The sequence below is a fragment of the Conger conger genome, chromosome 1 (genome assembly GCF_963514075.1).
Source record: "Conger conger chromosome 1, fConCon1.1, whole genome shotgun sequence".
Taxonomy (NCBI): Eukaryota; Metazoa; Chordata; class Actinopteri; order Anguilliformes; family Congridae; genus Conger; species Conger conger.
In genome coordinates this window covers 10,094,191-10,113,186 of record NC_083760.1, presented here as the reverse complement: position 1 = coordinate 10,113,186, position 18,996 = coordinate 10,094,191, and the positions used below count along the sequence as shown (strand labels likewise).

At 46.9% G+C, this 18,996-nt stretch overlaps 1 protein-coding gene across 1 annotated transcript in view; it reads right to left on the bottom strand.

Annotated features, from left to right (window-relative positions):
• Positions 1–5,462: 5,462 nt before the first annotated feature.
• galnt16 (UDP-N-acetyl-alpha-D-galactosamine:polypeptide N-acetylgalactosaminyltransferase 16) overlaps positions 5,463–18,996 on the bottom strand; it is a 36,429-nt gene continuing 22,895 nt past the window's right edge. Inside the window, exons 7-15 of the mRNA XM_061249618.1 lie at positions 17,330–17,417; positions 16,927–17,011; positions 16,727–16,830; positions 14,289–14,415; positions 13,309–13,401; positions 12,421–12,504; positions 10,955–11,081; positions 9,960–10,076; positions 5,463–5,606 (exon numbers count right to left, since the gene is read on the bottom strand). Coding sequence (XP_061105602.1) covers positions 5,463–5,606; positions 9,960–10,076; positions 10,955–11,081; positions 12,421–12,504; positions 13,309–13,401; positions 14,289–14,415; positions 16,727–16,830; positions 16,927–17,011; positions 17,330–17,417 — 969 coding nt within the window. The remainder of the gene's footprint in view (positions 5,607–9,959; positions 10,077–10,954; positions 11,082–12,420; positions 12,505–13,308; positions 13,402–14,288; positions 14,416–16,726; positions 16,831–16,926; positions 17,012–17,329; positions 17,418–18,996) is intronic.

The window sequence follows — 18,996 nt, the reverse complement described above, 5'->3', positions numbered from 1 at the left end:
AACCATTAGTTGTGTGTTGCCGTCAGTGTGACCATTCGTTAAATAGCTTTCACATTTGTCTCCATGCTACCAGGTGGATCACCAAATAAGTGCAGGGAAGTTAAGCACTGAAAGCCCCAAGACCAGAGCAACAAAGGCAGACAATGCAGACCGCAGTACTGTGCTGCCTGTGTGTTCCCACTGAAGTGCCTCTTTTAAAGTGCTGACTATTTGCACTGGTCTGAGTGGTGTCAGATTGAAATGACACCGTATCCCCGCTTTGACTCTGATGAATAATTGACCCGCCGAGGAGCCAATCAGCAGCCGGCATTCCGGGCATAGCTCGGCGTGAGGATGGATCCGGAGCTGCCGACCCGGAGATCTACCGCATTCCCGGAATTCCGATACGCTGCGGATACCATAAGAGCTGCTCACTTGACGAGGTTGTCTAGCCTGTTGTGCACTCCCCACTCCCTTTATCTCTGGTGAAGTGTCTGTTGTTATCTCACGTTCTCCCTCTTTGCAGATTTACACAAACAGTCCTGGATATTTGAGAGATCAGGATGTACCGCAAACTGTACATCAACTCTTGAGACTGGTTTATAGGCCTACTCTGTAGCTCGACTGAAATCACAGAATGTTCATGAACGTTCTAACCTCACCCAACATTGTCTACAGTCGATGTTTCTTTTTAAATATATTGAATTTATGAAGTATAAACCGAATGTCACCGCGATATGAACCAGCCTTCAGGCATGCAACGCTGTCTGTCAGGATCTGTAAGGGACACATGCATTTCTGTAATTGCACTGCTGTAAGTGCTCGTTAAGTCTCTCTCTCTCTCTCTTTCTCTCTGTATGTGTGTGTGTGTGTATGTGTGAAAGATCATACGGCTCTTACAGCCCAGAGATGCTGTCCTCTGTATTTCTGTTGTTGAAAGAACACCTCTCCTGCCCTTTTCCTACAGGGTACCGGGCAAATATACAGAGTTCAGAGTGGAACAACAGGCCTGGAGGGGAGAGGAGAGGACATTTCCAGGAAGTGCTGAAAAGAAACGAAGAGGCTGGGAAAATGGGGAACAGGCCGTGGGGAGGGGGGGTTGGGGGCTCTGATGAAAGACCGATTGCTCCAGAGCTGAAGATCTACATTGTGAAACTGAGATGTTGCGTTGTGTTCGTTTTGCCAATCACTTCCCTCTTCGGACTGTCTGAAAAGAGAAGCAGTGCAGTGCATCGGAAAAGAAGCAGTGCCCGGGACTATCACGTTTAACACTGTGATGCCTCTGTAAACACTGACTCTGGCAGGTTCTTCAGCCAATTCTTCCCGGGGGACAGATTAGCATGTTTTATTAATTAAATAATTTATTTTTCAACCAGGAAGCCCCATTGAGATTCAAAATCTCTTTTCCAAGAGAGGCCTGTCCAAAATCCAAAAGTAAAGAAATATAAAAGTAGTCAAATGAAGTGCAATAGAATATCTTAAGCCACCGTCTACATCAGTGACATGAGCACGCATCTTGCATAAGACTGTAAATATTTTGTTTGAATGGATTTAGAGGAATGAAGTGGTCAAGCTGGAGCTTTGACTGGAGATTATTCCAGGACCGGGGTAGAGTAGAGAAGTAGTCAAATTCCTTTTCTCCCAGAAACAGTTCTGAAACACTGGACTGTGATCTTAAAAATGCCACATACTGTTTGGGACAAACTTTTATTTCACATGTTTTAAAAACAGCATGAACTGCAATATTGTGGCTTCTAAAAATACGCATAGCAGTTATTATTCTGTTCCGCTGATACACACATGCAGACCTTGGTCATTCATACAAAAATTGTGTTTTTTTCTTTATTTTCCCTGATCAAAGGACCAAAATTTCTGGTCCTTTTTTTGGTCACAAGTTCAACAGCCCGGGAAAAAAAAGCAGATATACTGTATATCTTCTTCCATGTGACTCTCTATGTCTCCTCTGAGTGCCAGTGGAAGAGATCCAAGTCCCGCTCTGCTCCACACTTTCGTACAGCTGGAGACAGTGATGACTGTGCTTAGTATTGGCTGAACTCCACCCTGAATCGTTGGCCCCTTCTTCTGACACTCCAACCTGCAAATTATGGTAAATGGTGAATGGCTGGCATTGATATAGTGCCTTATAGCGCTGTACAATTGATGCTTCTCATTCACCCATTCACACACACGCACGCACATGGCAACGGTGATTGGCTGCCACCGACCTGCTCATCAGGAGCATTTGGGGGTTAGGTGCCTTGCTCAGGGATACTTTGACACACTCAGGGTGACCTTAGTTATGAAGACAAAGTGCTGGTATTATAAGAGGAGTGACATCCTATTACAAATTACTGCAGCATGCAGTTTATGCTATCGCTAAATAAGGTCTTTCGCTTGGTCATTAAAATAAATATGATAAAAAAATTTTTTGTCTGTTTTCTCACTGCCCGTGACCATGAAGAAAACTGGAAGTTGTCTGATGTCCTCATGTCATGCGCGTCTTTGCAGGGGGGGCGGAGATAAAGCCTGCGGTTGGCTATTTCCTCTTTGTAGCAAGTTGATGGAGGCACTGTCAGAGCCATGAAACTGCAGTTCAGCTGTCGTGCAACAGTATACCCATTCTCTTACTCCCTTCACCCACAACATGGGGGCAACATTGGCTCAGGTGGTAAGAGCAGTGGTCTGGCAGTCGGACGGTTGCTGGTTCGATCCTCCACTCGAAGTGTCGAAGTGTCCTTGAGCAAGACACCTAACCCTCAAATGCTCCTGATGAGCTGGTTGGTGCCTTGCGTGGCAGCCAATCATCATTGGTGAGTGAGTATATGTGTGAATGAGAAGCATCAATTGTACAGTCTTTTGCATAAAGGCGCTATATAAATGCCAACCATTTACAACACACAGGCACACTAACAGTGGCTACCCACAAACAGTGGCTACATGAGCCCAATATCAAATAAATAACCATTTCAAGAACCAGAATGAAAAAACCTATGCACACAATTATTTAAAAAACCACCATAATGTCATAATGTCAGGTTATCTGGACTGATTTTCGTCAATGCTTGAAGTACTGCATGGGCTTTGTAATTGAATGGATCATTCCTTAGGTTAGCCTTCACCCTGGTGGTCATAGTTTGTATTGCATGGAACACTATTGGCAGGCATGCGATCCACATGGATGGAATTCATTTGATTAATAACTCCACAGGGTATGTTTCAGAAAATCTGCCAGATATGAAATATTAGAGCAGGTGTTTAAAGCTGTAAATGACTTTTTTTGTCGTTTTTTTTGGACTGTTGTTTTTTTACTCTCCGTAGCACAAAAAACAGGGAGGAAATGAAATATTTTTCCTGGCTTGAGTCCACTCTTGTGTCAGAGGTTTATGCATATTTGTGTGACTTCATGAAAAGCCTTCTCTGGACCAATAGACTGCAACATGTGTGGAGACCTGATTGTTTTTATTTTGTTCAACCTTTATTTTACTAGCAGGTCCCATTGCGATAAAATCTCTCTTTATAAGGGAACCCTGGCCAAGATAGTAGCTGAGTAAACAGAATAAGATTATAAAATATCAGCCGCTAGTGATACACAATGAAAACAAATGATACCAATAACTAAAAAGAATAACACGCCTTCTTCCAACATGTTTCCTGACGTCTAGATTTTTCTCCTGAGTCTTGCAGTGAATTAAACTCTCAGTGGAGTCTCTTGTTTTCTGAGCATCATCTAGGCCCAAGGAGCAGGAAGGCCAAAAATGTTTGTACGTAGCTGAGCTTTTTCTCTTGCCGCTGGGATATACTGCACATGGTGCAGAGGAACACTTCCGCCCGCAACGTCAGGAAGCTCAGAGCAGAGAGGGAACCAGGAACGCTGGGAGAGGAAGAACCGCCACGCCGGTTTCACTTCCTCCGTCCACAAGAGTCACGCAGTCACGATCGCCCCCCTCGTCCAATAAGAACCAGCGATACTGGGGCCCGGTCCAACCGCCGTAACCATGGCGACAAAACAGTGCAGAGCAGGCTGGCCGGGACTCGCCGAGCAGCAGCATCATCTGGTGCTGATCAGCATGTCATATTTTAACATGTCATTTCTTTTCATTGGGTCCCCATACTGCCTCGGGGAGGCCTAAGCCAACATTACAGGGGCCAAGCAGGCCACAGCAGGGCAGTAGGGGACTCATGGCGGGAAAAAAAAAGAACGAAACCTCATATTACATCACCGTGCCAAAAACAAGGTGTCACGTGACATCGTGTTCCCATAGCGATGGCGTACACCGCGAGATCCCCTAGAGGATCCGTACCTCTGTAACCGTACAACTATCCGTATCACCCGTTACACCCTCTCTTCCTCCTTCATCAAGAGGGACAGGGGGGAATTAAGCATTGCATAAGTGTGTACATGCATACATTTGGGCATTTTATGACAATATGTTGTTTGTAAGAGCAACTCTGATACGAACACAATCTTTCACAAACATTACTGCGAGCAAAGATTTTAATGAATTGAATGGACAACTAATTTAGATATCACAAAACAAAACAATGTATCAGTGCACAAAGTTGTTTTCAAGAACTGAATCTTTGGGATCAATAGTGCTTTAATATTTGTAATGATGACAAGCAGAGCTCCGTAATTGTCAGGTCATGTTCCTTTTATTTATTCTTCAGAACCCAGGTCAGTTTAGATTTTATTTAAAATATTTACACATTTAAAAAAGAACAACAACACCAACAACATCAACAACAACAGCAACAAAAATACATTCTCTGTTGTGGACACTTCACTTTTCCTCCTTTCAGTGTGGTCTTGAATAAGATAACCATGCAAAAACAAGAGTGTACCCGAAAGTGCTTCAGATGGTCTCACCCAAAACCTCACCCTCAGCACCCCTCTCCCTGCTTCACAGTGGAACATTCCAACTCACACCTCCCAGATCTCTTCTTCCTTTGATGCAGTCTGGGCTGCTGACTAATCAACTGACCACCTGGCCGGCTGGCCAATCCTCCAATTCAACCAAAGAGGCTAAACTTTACTCGGATGGTCAAGCTTTCGATAAAACTGCAAACAAAAAGAAGGGAAGAGTTTGGAAAAAAAAACCCCATTGAAGACAGTTAGCACAAACCACGAGGGGGAAAAATGTCCACATTGAAGCATGACGTGAGATGTGAGCTCAAGCGTAGTTCAGGAGGATCTCAGGATGCACAAAAACGTCCAATCCCACCCCCTTCTCCTAAACCCCTCTCTCGATCCTCGGTCAGACGTCAGGAACTCCGGAAGTCCAAGGAATGACTTGAAAAACGTCGAGTCCCGGGCCACATTAGCTTCCTGATCGTGGCTCTCCACTGCCGACAGCGACCGTGTGCGTTTGTGATCCGTCGAGTCCTAGTGCATAACCAGCTGATCCGGCACGCCCCCCGCCCCCGCCCCCATGCCCACACCCCACCCCACGTGCACCCCCCCCACCCCCCACCCTCCCCCCACATCAGGTGAGCAGCTGCGGCTCCCACGATTGGCTGGCGAGCTGAGGTCGGCACTGGGCGATGACGGGGGGGCCAGTAGGGGGCTGGCTGTCCAGACACAGGCCGCTGACCGCATGCTGCAGGGCTGGCCCTTTCGGCCTCCACTTCTGCCAGGGGGAGGTGGGGGGTTTGGGAGAAAAGCACAGGGCAACCATCAGATACAACACACTGCGATATGTGTGTCAAATCAACAAAGGAATGCTGAACACAACTGACGTGGCCGCAAGACTGTGAAATCACCATTTAGCATTGTAGCAGTACATGCCTGGACACAGTCTTAAAAGGGGCAGTGCACCCAAAAATGAAATTAAGGTATATTTTAATTTACCTAGAGTACTATCTTTTCATCCAGATTGTTTCACTGAGATTTGAGAAATGTTTTAGACATCCACTACAGCTCACCCTTATACAACAGACTTTAACAGATCCATATTTCTGTGGTGCTCAATACGAAAAATTGACATTCGAGTAACTCAACCCAACATCTCTTTCCAAATATAATGCCACAGTTACACACAAACATCCACAGAGCTTAATTTGCACATGGTTTCAGTGAGAACTACTTCTATCAAAGTATGCCAACTGTAGATATCTAGAAAGCTGCTAGCTGGTTGACCAGTTCAGACCAGCTCTATACTCAACATGGTTTGACCGGCTCAGCTACAGTATATTTTGAAACAGCTCGTAATTTCAAGCTGGCCATAGCTGGATTTTACACAAGGGACAGATAGTCTGTCGGAGTTGATTTGACACTGAACATTTTACGGTGTGTGGAGTGCTGGGGGGTCTTTAAACCGGGGAGAGAAAAACACAGTCTTGGTGTTCAGGGTCATTTTCGTAACCCCTGAAGAATGTGCTGGATCCCAGAGTCCTCCCTTAATGGGAGTAATGGGGTTCTACGTAATTTAAAAGTGTCTGTCCCACTTTACAATTAGGTTCCACGAACCAAATGTAGTTGTGAACTAACTACTACTGAGGAGTTCATCTGTACAGCTCTGTTAATGCATTTGTACATCACTAATTCACGTTGACAACTACATTAGTCATTGGCAATTCATATTGGAATGAAAAAGTCAGTTAATCTATTTGTTAATGGCTAACTAATTATAAGTTCATCCTCTGGTTTGCGAATGTACAAATATCATGTAACAAATAAGTTAGTCGTTAACAAATGCAACTAATGAAAAGTACATTTCATGCCTAATTCATGTATTTGTCCTTCATTAATTAATTTTACTTAACAACTACATTACATTACATTATTGGCATTTGGCAGACGCTCGAATCCCGAGTGACATACAGTTGATTAAACTAAGCAGGAGACAATCCTCCCCTGGAGCAATGCAGAGTTAAGGGCCTTTGCTCAAGGGCCCAACGGTTGTGCGGATCTTACTGCGGCCACACCGGGACTAGAACCACCGACCATGCGTGTCCCAGTCATTTACCTTAACCACTATGCTACAGGCCGCCCCTACATTACTAATGCCATTAACTAATGCCAATACATGTGCTCTTATTGTAACGTGGCCAACGTGTCATATTATGACATAGCAGAAACTCTAAATAACGACCCATAATGCACAAACACGATTCTCTTTGGACTGCAAAGTTGAAAGAACTCTTTTGTTAGACATCTTATATTTTATATCTTTTTAGGAAAACAGGAAAGATCAGGGGCTGGATTGAATGAGCATTTGTCCTTGACTATGACTGATTTTTATTAGTCAAAAAGCAGTTTAGTCGAGTTCAGCTGCAACCAAAATTTGCTCACCAAACTATTCATCAAAGGGAGAGAAATGAACGAGCACTTTTATTTTTATTTCAAAGTACAAAATGTGATTGAATCCAGGTCCATGTGTTTGTGATTCAGACACTGGTCGCTTCTCAAGCAGTTATTATTTATGCAATACTGCATACACAACATTGCATTTTGTGGAAATACACGGGACATGTTTTGCTCACAATGAAAAATTATTCCTGGAAAAAACGTACTATGATGGCCTACGAAGTTTGCACTTCCAAAAAACAAAAGCCCCTAAAATAACCTCTCCCCAGAGGACATGGGAAATTATTGGGATGCTTCCTCCTGGAACTGCTGTATTTTTGAGATGCACTGAGAGCTAGTGTTGTCGATAAATCAGCAGAACTGTGATGGACTAAGCCCTGCAGGCCTATGATAGATTAATCAGAGCAAAACTTCAAACAACAACAGAGCCTGACTGGGCCAAACCAGGCTGAGTGGGAACACATGGAGGAGGGGTGGTGTTTAGTGGGGGATGGGGGGGGGGTGCAGTGCAGATAGGGGGAGAGAGGGGTGGAGGGAGGGAGTGACGTAGGGATGGTGAGGGGTGGGTGGGTAAAATGTGTTTTCGGGGGGTGGGGGGGGGGGGGGGGTGTCCTTGAGCCCTTAAGCCCACACTGCTCCAGGGGGGGATTGGCTCCTGTCTAGTCTAATCAACTGTAAGTCGCTTCGGATAAAATTGTCAGCTAAATAACAGTAATGTACTGTATATGGGGGGGTGGGGTAAAATGGGGGTAAAACAGGAGGCGTGAAGCAGGGGTGAGTGTGGAGGTAGGGGAGAAAATCGACAATCCGTCGATTTCGGAGTTACTTTCTGCTCTCGCGGACTGACTGACACACAGATCTCCACACACGCCGCGGTCTGCTTCTAATAAAGAGGTTCTTCTCCATTAGCAGCCGCATGTGAAGAGCCATGTAGAGGCAGACGCATGGCAACGACACAGCTACACAGGCAGAACACGGAGCAGGCTTCCAATTCATTATCACAACCCAGATGTGCGAGTTTCACTTGCTACATCTTCATATTAGACATTACAATTTTTTGACCTATTAGAACAGAGGGGAGAACAAGATAGTGCTAAATTTAGATGCGGGGTTGGGGGTGAGGGGACCCGAGGGACTAGGGAAACAGAGCCAGATCTCACGAAATCTGAGAGGCCAAAGGTGCAGCCTCAACCATGCCAAAGAAACGAACGAGAGGGATGCTGGGAAGAGTCCTCCGGAGCCACAGAAACAGAGAGCAAGAGAGAAAGAGGGAGAGAGAGAGAGGGATAGAGGGAGAGAGAGAAAGAGAGGGGGGGAGAGAGAGGGAGAGAGAAAGAAACAGAGAGAGGGAGAGGGAGAGAAAGAGAGAGAGGGAGAGAGAGAGAAAGAGAGAGAGAAAGAGAGAGGATAGAGGGAGAGAGAAAGAGAGGGAGGGAGAGGGAGTGAGGGAGAAGGGGGAGAGACAGAGAGAAAGAAACAGAGAGAGAAAGAGAGAGGGAGAGAGGGAGAGAAAGAAAGAGAGAGAGAGAGAATGGCTTTCTTGTCCTCTGGGTCTCCGGAGTGTTGAGGACGATCTCGCACATGGTTTGGGTTAGAGAGCTAACCCCAGGGATATGATAGATCGCCCTGGTGCCGGTCCAAATCCAGCCAGGAATGAGTCCGCTCCACTCACTCCGATCAGCGGGAGAACGGCCAACTGGCCCAGCCGGAGAGAGCCTGTTCCCAGCACTATCCCAGGACAGCCAGGGGAGAGGAGAGGGGGGAGAGAGAGAGAGAAAGAGAGATCCCCTCTCGGAGCTGGACCATCGCACTAGGGCCTCCCCTAGAGCACAGTTTTGCGGGGCGGTGTCAGAGCTTCTGTCCCTGAGCGCATGTTTATCTGACATGGGTCAGGGCGGCCATGTTTAAAAAATAAACACGCTCGCATTCCGTTGTAGCAGTGTCTGCTACACTGCCCCCTGCCGTCCCCAATGGGAACTGCTCTGTAATTGCCCCATCTTGCAACTTCTGATTTGCTGCTCTGTCATTTTCGCACAACCAGGCGAGGAATTTACGAATACACTGAAAAACACTGAGAGCCATATGCAATTCCGGTGTGGAAAAATCAGTGTGACAACCAGGGCTATTTAACCGTTATTCACACAGGGTAGGTTGCTGACAGAGCACATATGCATAGGGGCGGCCTGTAGCGTAGTGGTTAAGGTAAATGACTGGGACCCGCAAGGTCGGTGGTTCTACAATAAGAATACACAATAAGATTCGCACAGCCATTGGGCCCTTGAGCAAGGCCCTTAACCCTGCATTGCTCCAGGGGAGGATTGTCTCCTGCTTAGTCTAATCAACTGTACGTCGCTCTGGATAAGAGTGTCTGCCAAAATGGCAATGATGTAATGCAATATGCTAATTTACAGCTGTTAAAGCCCCCCAAGTCGCCTAGCCTGCATGTCTTTGGATTGAGGGAGGAAGCCCACAAGGACAAACTCCACACAGAAAGGCCCCGGCCAGGATTGGAATCCAAGACCTTCTGGCTGTGTGCAACAGTGTGCTACCCACATGACAAAATAAAACGTTTGATTGGGGAACTTTGTATGTATACCTCTTCACCGTGTCCATCTGGTCTATACGACTATATCTTCACTCATTCTCCTGATCACAGAAATGTTGGTCAGCTCACCTGTTTGCCATCTTTTGGGTTGCAGGGCTCCATTCTGACCTTTGACCCTGATGAAAAGGCAGCGATAGCTAGACAGAGGTCCTGCTGGCGAATCAGAGGCTCAGCGAGAGTCCACTTCTGCGGAGAGACAGACAGGTGGTTTCTGATTGGCTGAAGCATCAGTCCCACTTCAGGTCATGACGGGACCAATCGCCATGACACCCTCAAAATGATCTTGTCAGACGTAAACATGGTTATACACACACACGCATACACACACACACACAAGCACACACACACATTCACACATACGCAGACATGCAGTCGCACGTACACAGACACATTAAACAAATTGAGCAGTGACTGTGAACGCTTAGCGCCAAGAAGAAGTCGGTAAGAGGAATTGTGAGAATAAACTATTCTGTGAAAATACATAGCAGTGTGCTGAGGCCAGAGAGGTGAGGAGAGGGAGCACATGAGGGAGGTAACACGTGATCTAAACAGACAGCTCTACAGCCCCCTGAAGCAGAATCCACTGGAGACCCACACCATATGAACATGTGCACACAGGCATGCAGGCACACACACCCATACACAAACACACACACACACATACACACAGACACACTCACGCATGCATGCACACATACACAAACACACACATACACATATACATACACATGCATACACACACACCCATACCCACACACACACATACACACACACCCACATACACATACACAAGCATACACACACACACACACTCACACATACACACAGGCACACAACACACACATGCACATACACACATACACACCCACACACACCCACATACACATGCATACACACACAGCCATACCCACACACACACACACATACACACACACTCACGCATGCATGCACACATACACAAACACACACCCACATACACATACACATGCATACACACACACATACACACACACACACACCCACACACACACACACAGTGTGGCCCCTGGGGGCCATGCTCTGACCTGTGACTGGGGCCACAGGGCGCCGCTGCCCTTGCATTCTCCCAGCCCCAGGCTCTCTGTGCCATGGGACTCCAGACACAAACCGCCCTGCTTCAGCATGCTGGACACCGGCTCCTGCTGAGGGATCCTGAGAGGCACGGAGAGAGAGAGAGAGGGATGGAGGGAGGAAGGGGGAGAGAGGGGGAGAGAGGGGTGGAGGGAGGAAGGGGGAGAGAGGGGTGGAGGGAGGGAGAGAGGGAGAAAGGGAGAGAGAGAGGAGGGAGAGCAGAGGTAGGGAGTGAGGAGAGGACAGGAGATGGAGGGGGGGTAGATAGAGAGTGAGAAGGAGCAAGTAGAGAGGGGTGGGGAGAGAGTAAGATAGTGGAAAAAAGTAGAAAAGGCAGAGAGAGAAGAAAAAGAAGAAAACGTGTGAGAGAGGGAGAAGGAGGGGAAGAGAGCGGTTTATATAACGCTGGCATGAAATTCCCCATTTTAAAATGTCCGTTTACAATTAGGAGCCCGTTCCAATTCTACAACAGCTTGTAGCCATTTGAGAGGGCGCAGATTAGTGCGGCTAAGCCATCTTCCCACACTGCTGTCCAGCAGCCCAGCTGAGCCGTCGCCCTGCCGTGCACGTGACCGACCACAGGTGGCGCTGTTGCCCAATGATACTAGAGATACCCGGCCAGCCGTCTCCATGGACACGGCAACGGCCAATCGCGCAGCGCTCCACCGGTCTCCCTTGACAATGGCACAGTCGGAATTCAGCTGTGGACCCTGGGGTGCGTTACCGCACTCAGAACCCAGCAATTTGGCCGGGATGTGCCATAAAAAGCCTGAGGAAGTTTTCCTCCGGAATAACCAGGCATGGCAGGTCGCAGTTAACCCTTTGAAGAGGAATGTTGTACGGAATGTTTAAAAAAAAAAATCCAAGTCAGTGATCTAGAACTCCATTGCTTTCCATTACCGGTAGTGGTTCGCAATAGAATGCGTGTCCTTGGAATTAAAAGGTTCTGTCTGCGTTCTGAGTGCTTTTGAGATATCGAGATTCAAAGATACCAAAGGGAATGGGCTATATGCGGATAGAACTTTTAAAGTTTTGCTTTTGTTCATACTTTTAACCGGTATTTTTGTCTAAAATTCACATTCATATTTAGTGCCATATACACAACACATTCATGACACAAACACATTTTTAATAAAAATGTCAGTTAGAGCCTTGTAATTCTGAAGTCTGGAATGGTCAGTTAAGAACATTCCGGGCGCATATTTGTGACCTCACAGCCGGAATGGTCAGTTAAGAACATTCCAGGCGCATATTTGTGACCTCACAGCCAGAGCGGTCAGTTAAGAACATTCCAGGCGCATATTTGTGACCTCACAGCCGGAATGGTCAGTTAAGAACATACCGGGCGCATAATTTTGACCTCACAGCTGAGAGGGTTGTTGAGCAGCTTCAGTGATATGGCTGTGGGAGGCGTACTCACTTCAGCTCAGGGTACACGTTCTCCAGGTACCAGCGGAAGGAGTTGCAGTTCAGCTTTCGACGGAGAGCCAGGCGGTCCGAGATGCTGCGTGGGGAGAACACACTTTTATGTTTACGCATGAAATTTCTCCACTGATTAAATTAGATATAAAAAAATGTACCGCTCGCATTCCAGAATGGCAGGAGGAGAGGGAGAAGGAGAGAGAGAGAGAAGAAGATGAAGAAAGGGAGAGAGACTTGGGTACATTAACTCATCTGAGACCCAGGGGGAAAAAAGTTCACGTATTTCACTTTTTTTTTGGATGACAAAAAACATGTTGCAGTCAAAACATAAGTCAAAATTTTCATTATAATTGAATGTCCCTTATGTTAAGAGAAATACTGTTTAGAGCTCAGGGGAGCTACAATGAAATGTTCCCATTTGAGGGCGCAGGATCTCAGGAGGTTAACATTGTTATTGTTGTTGTGTTCTTGTTTTTCTTCACGGTCATTATAATTTTACTGTACAGATGTGTTTTAATTCACTTCTGATGCTTTGGCAATATTTAAATTGTTTTTTCCTGCCAATAGGGCAACTTGAATTTGAATTGATTTTGAGAGGGAGGGGGAGAGAGAAGGAGCGAGAGAGCGTGTACGTGTGTCTGCATCCATATGTGCATGAGGAGGAGTAGTTTTCTTCTCCTTTCTTGGTCTTTGATGTTGTTTGTAATTTTGTGTATCTCAAAGCTTTTGCAACACAAGTTTACTTGCCATGCAAATAAAGCACAGTTGAATTTGAGAGAGAGAGGGAAAGTGGGAAGGAAAGGGAGAGAGAGAGGGAGAGAGAGGGGGAGAGAGACAGAGAGAGAAAGGGAGAGAGAGAGAGAAAGAGAGATAGTTTGAGGCTCACCTGCCAAAAGACTTGCCCTGCGCCGAGGGCCGTGCGAGGTAGTAGTACTGTTTATAGTCGTCCATCCAGACCTCCGCCGCCCTGCGTGTGTTCCTGTGACACACACATACACACACACCACATACACATACACACACACACACACACACACACACACACACACACCACACACACAAACATACACACACACACACACCCACACACACACACACACAGACACACACACACACACACACACACACACACACAGACACACACACACACACACACACACACAGACACACACACATGCATACACACACACACACCACGCACATGGACACACGCACACACCACACACAGGCACACCCACACACACAGGCACACACACACACACACACACACAGGCACACCCACACACACACACACACACATGCATACACACACACACACACACCACACACATGGACACATGCACACACCACACACAGGCACACCCACACACACACACACACACACAGGCACACCCACACACACAGGCACACACACACACACACACACACACAGGCACACCCACACACACACACACACACATGCATACACACACACACACCACACACATGGACACACGCACACACCACACACAGGCACACCCACACACACACACACACACAGGCACACCCACACACACACACCCACACACACACACACACACACACAGACACACACACACACACACACACATACAGACACACACACATGCATACAGACACACACACCACGCACATGGACACACGCACACACCACACACAGGCACACCCACACACACAGGCACACCCACACACACACACACACACACACACACAGAGGCACACCCACACACACAGGCACACCCACACACACCCACACACACACACACACACACACACACACACACACACAGGGTCAGAGGAGGACCACGGGACCGCAGGAGACAGAGGGCCGGGAGGCGGCACACTCACTTGATGTACGTCAGAGCGTTGCCTTCTGGGAAATCGTACGGGTGGCGCTTCCTGAAGACGTGGCCCACCCGACTGCAGGGCAGGATCTCCAGGCTGCCCCCGCACATCCACACCCTGAACGACAGCTCTGAGTGGAGGGAGGGAGGGAGGGAGGGAGGAAAGAGAGAGAGAGAGAGGGTGAAAGAGAGAGAATGAGAGGAAGAGAGAGAGGGAGAGAGTGAGAGTGGGAGGGAGAGAGGGAGAGAGAGTGGGAGGGGGAGAGAGAGAGGGTAAAAGAGAGAGAATGAGAGGAAGAGAGAGAGGGAGAGAGTGAGAGTGGGAGGGAGAGATGGAGAGGAAAGAAAGAGGGGGAGGGAGGGAGAGCAAGATAGAGAACGAGATGAAGAGAGGGAGGGAGAGGGGGAGTGGGAGAAAGAAACAGAGAGAGAGTGGGAGGGGGAGAGAGAGAGAGGAGAAATGGGAAGAGGCCGGCAAGAGAGGGAAGTGAGAAGAGAGAGCGCACAGAGAAACGTGAATTAGCGAAAGGTCAAACGCATATAGGCTCTTTTTAAAAAAAATGGATTTGTGAATAAAACATTACAGGGCACAAAGGACAAAGCACCACACAATGAAACACACTGTAACATTTAACAAGTTCATTCGGCAAAACAAAAAAAACTAAACCGCTGAAAAACTTGCTTTGTAAAATGGCTGCTTGGAGGTTCGACTGGGCGATTGCGGCCGTTTCCATGACAACCAGGGCTCCTGCCCATCAACAGGGGAGAGCTGTTCCTCTTTAAATATAATCACTGAAGAAGAACTCACCCCTCTCACTAACATACTGTACAACTGGCGGAGGGACATTTTACGATAGTGTCTGAATGATTAAAGACCGATTAGTCCTTCTGTTTACTCTTTAAGCACACTTTATTTATTTATTTTTCTTTCCATTTATTTGTCCCTGCGGCCTATTTTACGGCAGCAGACTTGCTTAAAGGCACCGCCGAACATTTTCGTAGGCGTAGGCTAGCCCGTGCGACAGCGGTTTTCTGATGAGATAAAAGCTTGCTTTGAACAGACTGGCCTGGGGCAGCACAAAGGCTAGCACCGGGGGGGTGGAAGCACAGCATACTTTAGCCTGTTACTATGGCAATTATTTTTGAAATAGATCCTGTTTCACCCATTATGTTTTTTCGAAATATATCGGAATCTGCTGGCAGGTACCCATTATAAACTTGATTAAACGGTCCCACCCCTATTTTGAACCCTAATCCACAGTTCTCAACAAAACGTTCCTGTGTAGATTTCTTCTTTCTTATTTGTGATAATCACATCATGGAATCCAGTCTAATGTTAGTATGCAATGATCGGTCTTATCTGTGGGTGAACGTTTTTAACTTCGTAGCCAAGCAGGGGTAATTTTTATTGCTCAATTTAAGAGTTTGTTGTTCAACTCCAGATGCCAAATGTATTTTGAACTTTCCCCCCAGCTGGGTAGAAATATATCATCAAAAAATAATTCCTGTCAGAAAATGAGCATAAGCTCCACATCTTGAGTTGCGCACCAGATTTGAACACAATTAATATTGTGAGAATCTTTAACGATTTCTTCCTCCATCTGGCCAGCAGCCTTCTGCTTATTTATATACAAACACAACACAGGTGGGCGTACTGCCGTTTCGCTGCAGGAAAGTTCAACGTTAGAGACGTTCTGGGTTCAGCATGGCTGGAACAGTGTGTGAGGCTGTTCCAGTTCGGATCTTAAGAACACACAGTTAACTTAGACGAGTGTGCATATCAGGTTTGAATGCACCCCAGAGACTGGACATGGGAGGGGAAACTACATTACCCACAGTTCTGCTGCAAAGGAGTTCCAAATCCTCACTGAACAGGCTGTGAATAGGTTCACTTAATTTGATTAGTTTATCATGATTTTGATATGTTTTTTTCCATTTTATTATGTATTCATTTTTTTTATGAAATCTGTATTTTTGGCTTGCGATTCAACCACTTTCTATGAAATGTTCAAGTCATAACCGAGACTAATTTAAATGATGACGTTTGCGTATATGGCTGATTTACAGACATATAATAAGCTACATTTCAAGTAACTGTAGGACTCGACAAATGCATGGAAAATGCTTACGGGTGTGGTCTGCTAATTCGCCACAATGGCCGTCACGTCCAAAACGGGCTTGGCTTTGCTCGCTGGCGTATTTTCATCATCCGACTTCGTAGAGCGGAACAGGATGTCACGTCTTTGGCAGAATTCCACGGATGCGGTTGCCTTTATTTTTTTCCCCGCAGAGATCTGCATCGAGAGTGCGCAGGCAGCGCGTATTGAATTTCTAAGGGCCCTTCAGCATTAAATCGGTAACTCAACCTGGCAGCTTCGGCCACGGCACGGACGGCGCGGGGAGAGATCGGCGCGACGGAGCGCGTCTCTCTGCTCCACTCACCGAAGTTCTCCCCGCCCCAGATGTCCATGTGCGTGTCGTACTGCCCCAGGTGGTTGAACCAGCTCTTGTCCATCACGAAGATCCCGCCCGCGATGACCGGCGTCCTGCGGGCCAAAACCACGGCACAGACACACCAGGGGTGAGGAAGAGGAGGAGGAAGATGAGGAGGAGGAGGAGGAGGGGACAATCAGTACAATCACCTGATGGGCTGTGTGGGATCTGTCCGGGCCATCTTCTGCTCGATGGGAATCTGCTCCCACTTAAAATGCAGGTTCCAGTCAAACCCTGGAAGATATTAGATTACAGTCAGGTACCTGATGCTTTTATCCAAAGCGACAGACAGTTGTTTTGTCCAGGCGGGGGGCCAGTCCCTCCCTGGAGCAATGAGGAGGTTAAGGGCCTTTGCTCAAGGGCCCAACAGCTGCACTGATCTTATCACGGCCACACTGAGGCTTGAACTACCGACCTTCCAGGACCCAGTCGTGCACCTTAGCCCCTAGGCCACAGAGAAACAGGGAAACAGCGAAAAAGAGAAACAGATCCGCTGTAGCAGTCCCGTAAATTTGGCGCGGTAACGCACATCCTAACACCCGGTGCACTCACCCCCCCTCAGGTCCGCGGAGGCCGCCAGGTAGGCAAAGTTGTCCAGGCTGATGACATCGATGATGGGGCTGACAACCCGCGTGTGGTCCTGGGGAGGAGAACAGGTTACCGCCGCGGAAACGTTGAAACGTTGAAAATGTCTGAACTGTGGCTGGCCCACCGCAAGCCCTCTTGTGATTAAACTCAATATGTTATTTTTTCTCTCAAGTAGGAAACATTAGCATGTTTTAAAGTAATTGCTTGCTTGACAAGTGAGATTTTCTAACCCCACCGGGCAAGTCTTGAACCGAGTATACTGCTACTAACTGTGTTTTAGAGGGAGGTAACACTGGTGTCAAAATAGTAACACTGTGGCAAGCCTAAATAACGGAGCCTAAATTTTAAGGTTCCCAGAACATTTATGTAGTAGTCAAGCTGCAAAACAGTGAAAAAACCCCCCAAATATATACAATTACCCAGATCTGTTTTAAACCACTGAGCAGGGTAGAAGCAATGCAACTATCCCAGTGTGTTTCCTCTACCATTTAATCTGCATCACATTCAATGATAATCATCATCAATCTCACACATAATTTCCAAAGGCAATGCAAGCTAATCTGATGATTATGACCATCCCATCCCAGAATGGGCCCTTACAAAACTCACAGGCTGTACAGGGTTAACTGCGGTGTCCATGGCGACCCCTGTAGCCAGGAATACGAAACTCAGGGTAAACAGGGGGTCCCGTTACAAGGGACAATTGAAGGGGACCTCTTCCAATTCACGCTGACGTGTGCCTGAGGCTGACCTCACCGTGAACTCCCTCCTGCATGTGGCACTCAGCGGGAGGAACAGCCAATAATCTCCCTGCCTGAACGACAGCTTTAATGGAGCTTTCAAAAATCGTATTAAAAAATATTTATGTTTATATTTCCCCACTTTCTATGATCACAGAAAGAATTTTAACTGCAATTCTGCAGCTGTTTCTTTCTGCCATCTCTCTCTCTCCCTGTTCCTCCCTCTCTCTCTCCATTTCTCCCTCTCTCTCTTCCTGTTTCTCCCCCCCTCTCTGTTCCCTTCTCTTTCTCTCTCTACCCCCCTCCCTCTGTTTCTCTCTGCAGGCCAAGCTAACAAACAAACAGCGGTCCTGCACTCTGAAGATGAAAGGCAGAAGTGTTTGTCCGAGGCTGGCACGTTAGCTCATTTATTTTTATCACTAAACGTCTAATAGCTTTAATATTCTCCCTGGTCCTGTCAGCAATCGGTGAACTGGGCATAGATACAAACTGACACAGTCTGTTTCATATCCTGACATATAATCTGAATAATGTATTACTTTATAATATCCTGTGGGCCACACACACAGTCAGAACTGTAAGGAGGGGAAAGGATTGCAAAAACCAAAACAATAAGTCAGTCTTAACAAGCATTCTAGTCTTATGTTCAGACTTAATCTATTGAATAAGACAAAAATATTGCCAGTGTGGTGAAACAGGTCACAGACACATCTCAAGATTTTCCCAACGGGGTAAGACAAGCTTCTCTCGACAAGCAACTTAAAACATGCTCATATTTCATCCTGGAGAGGGAATGAGTACGATCAGCCTCATTACAAGTCTTAAGCACAGCAAATGTTACGACAGACGGCAGAGTAGGATACGCTGTAAGGAGGAGAGGTAGAGGAGGAG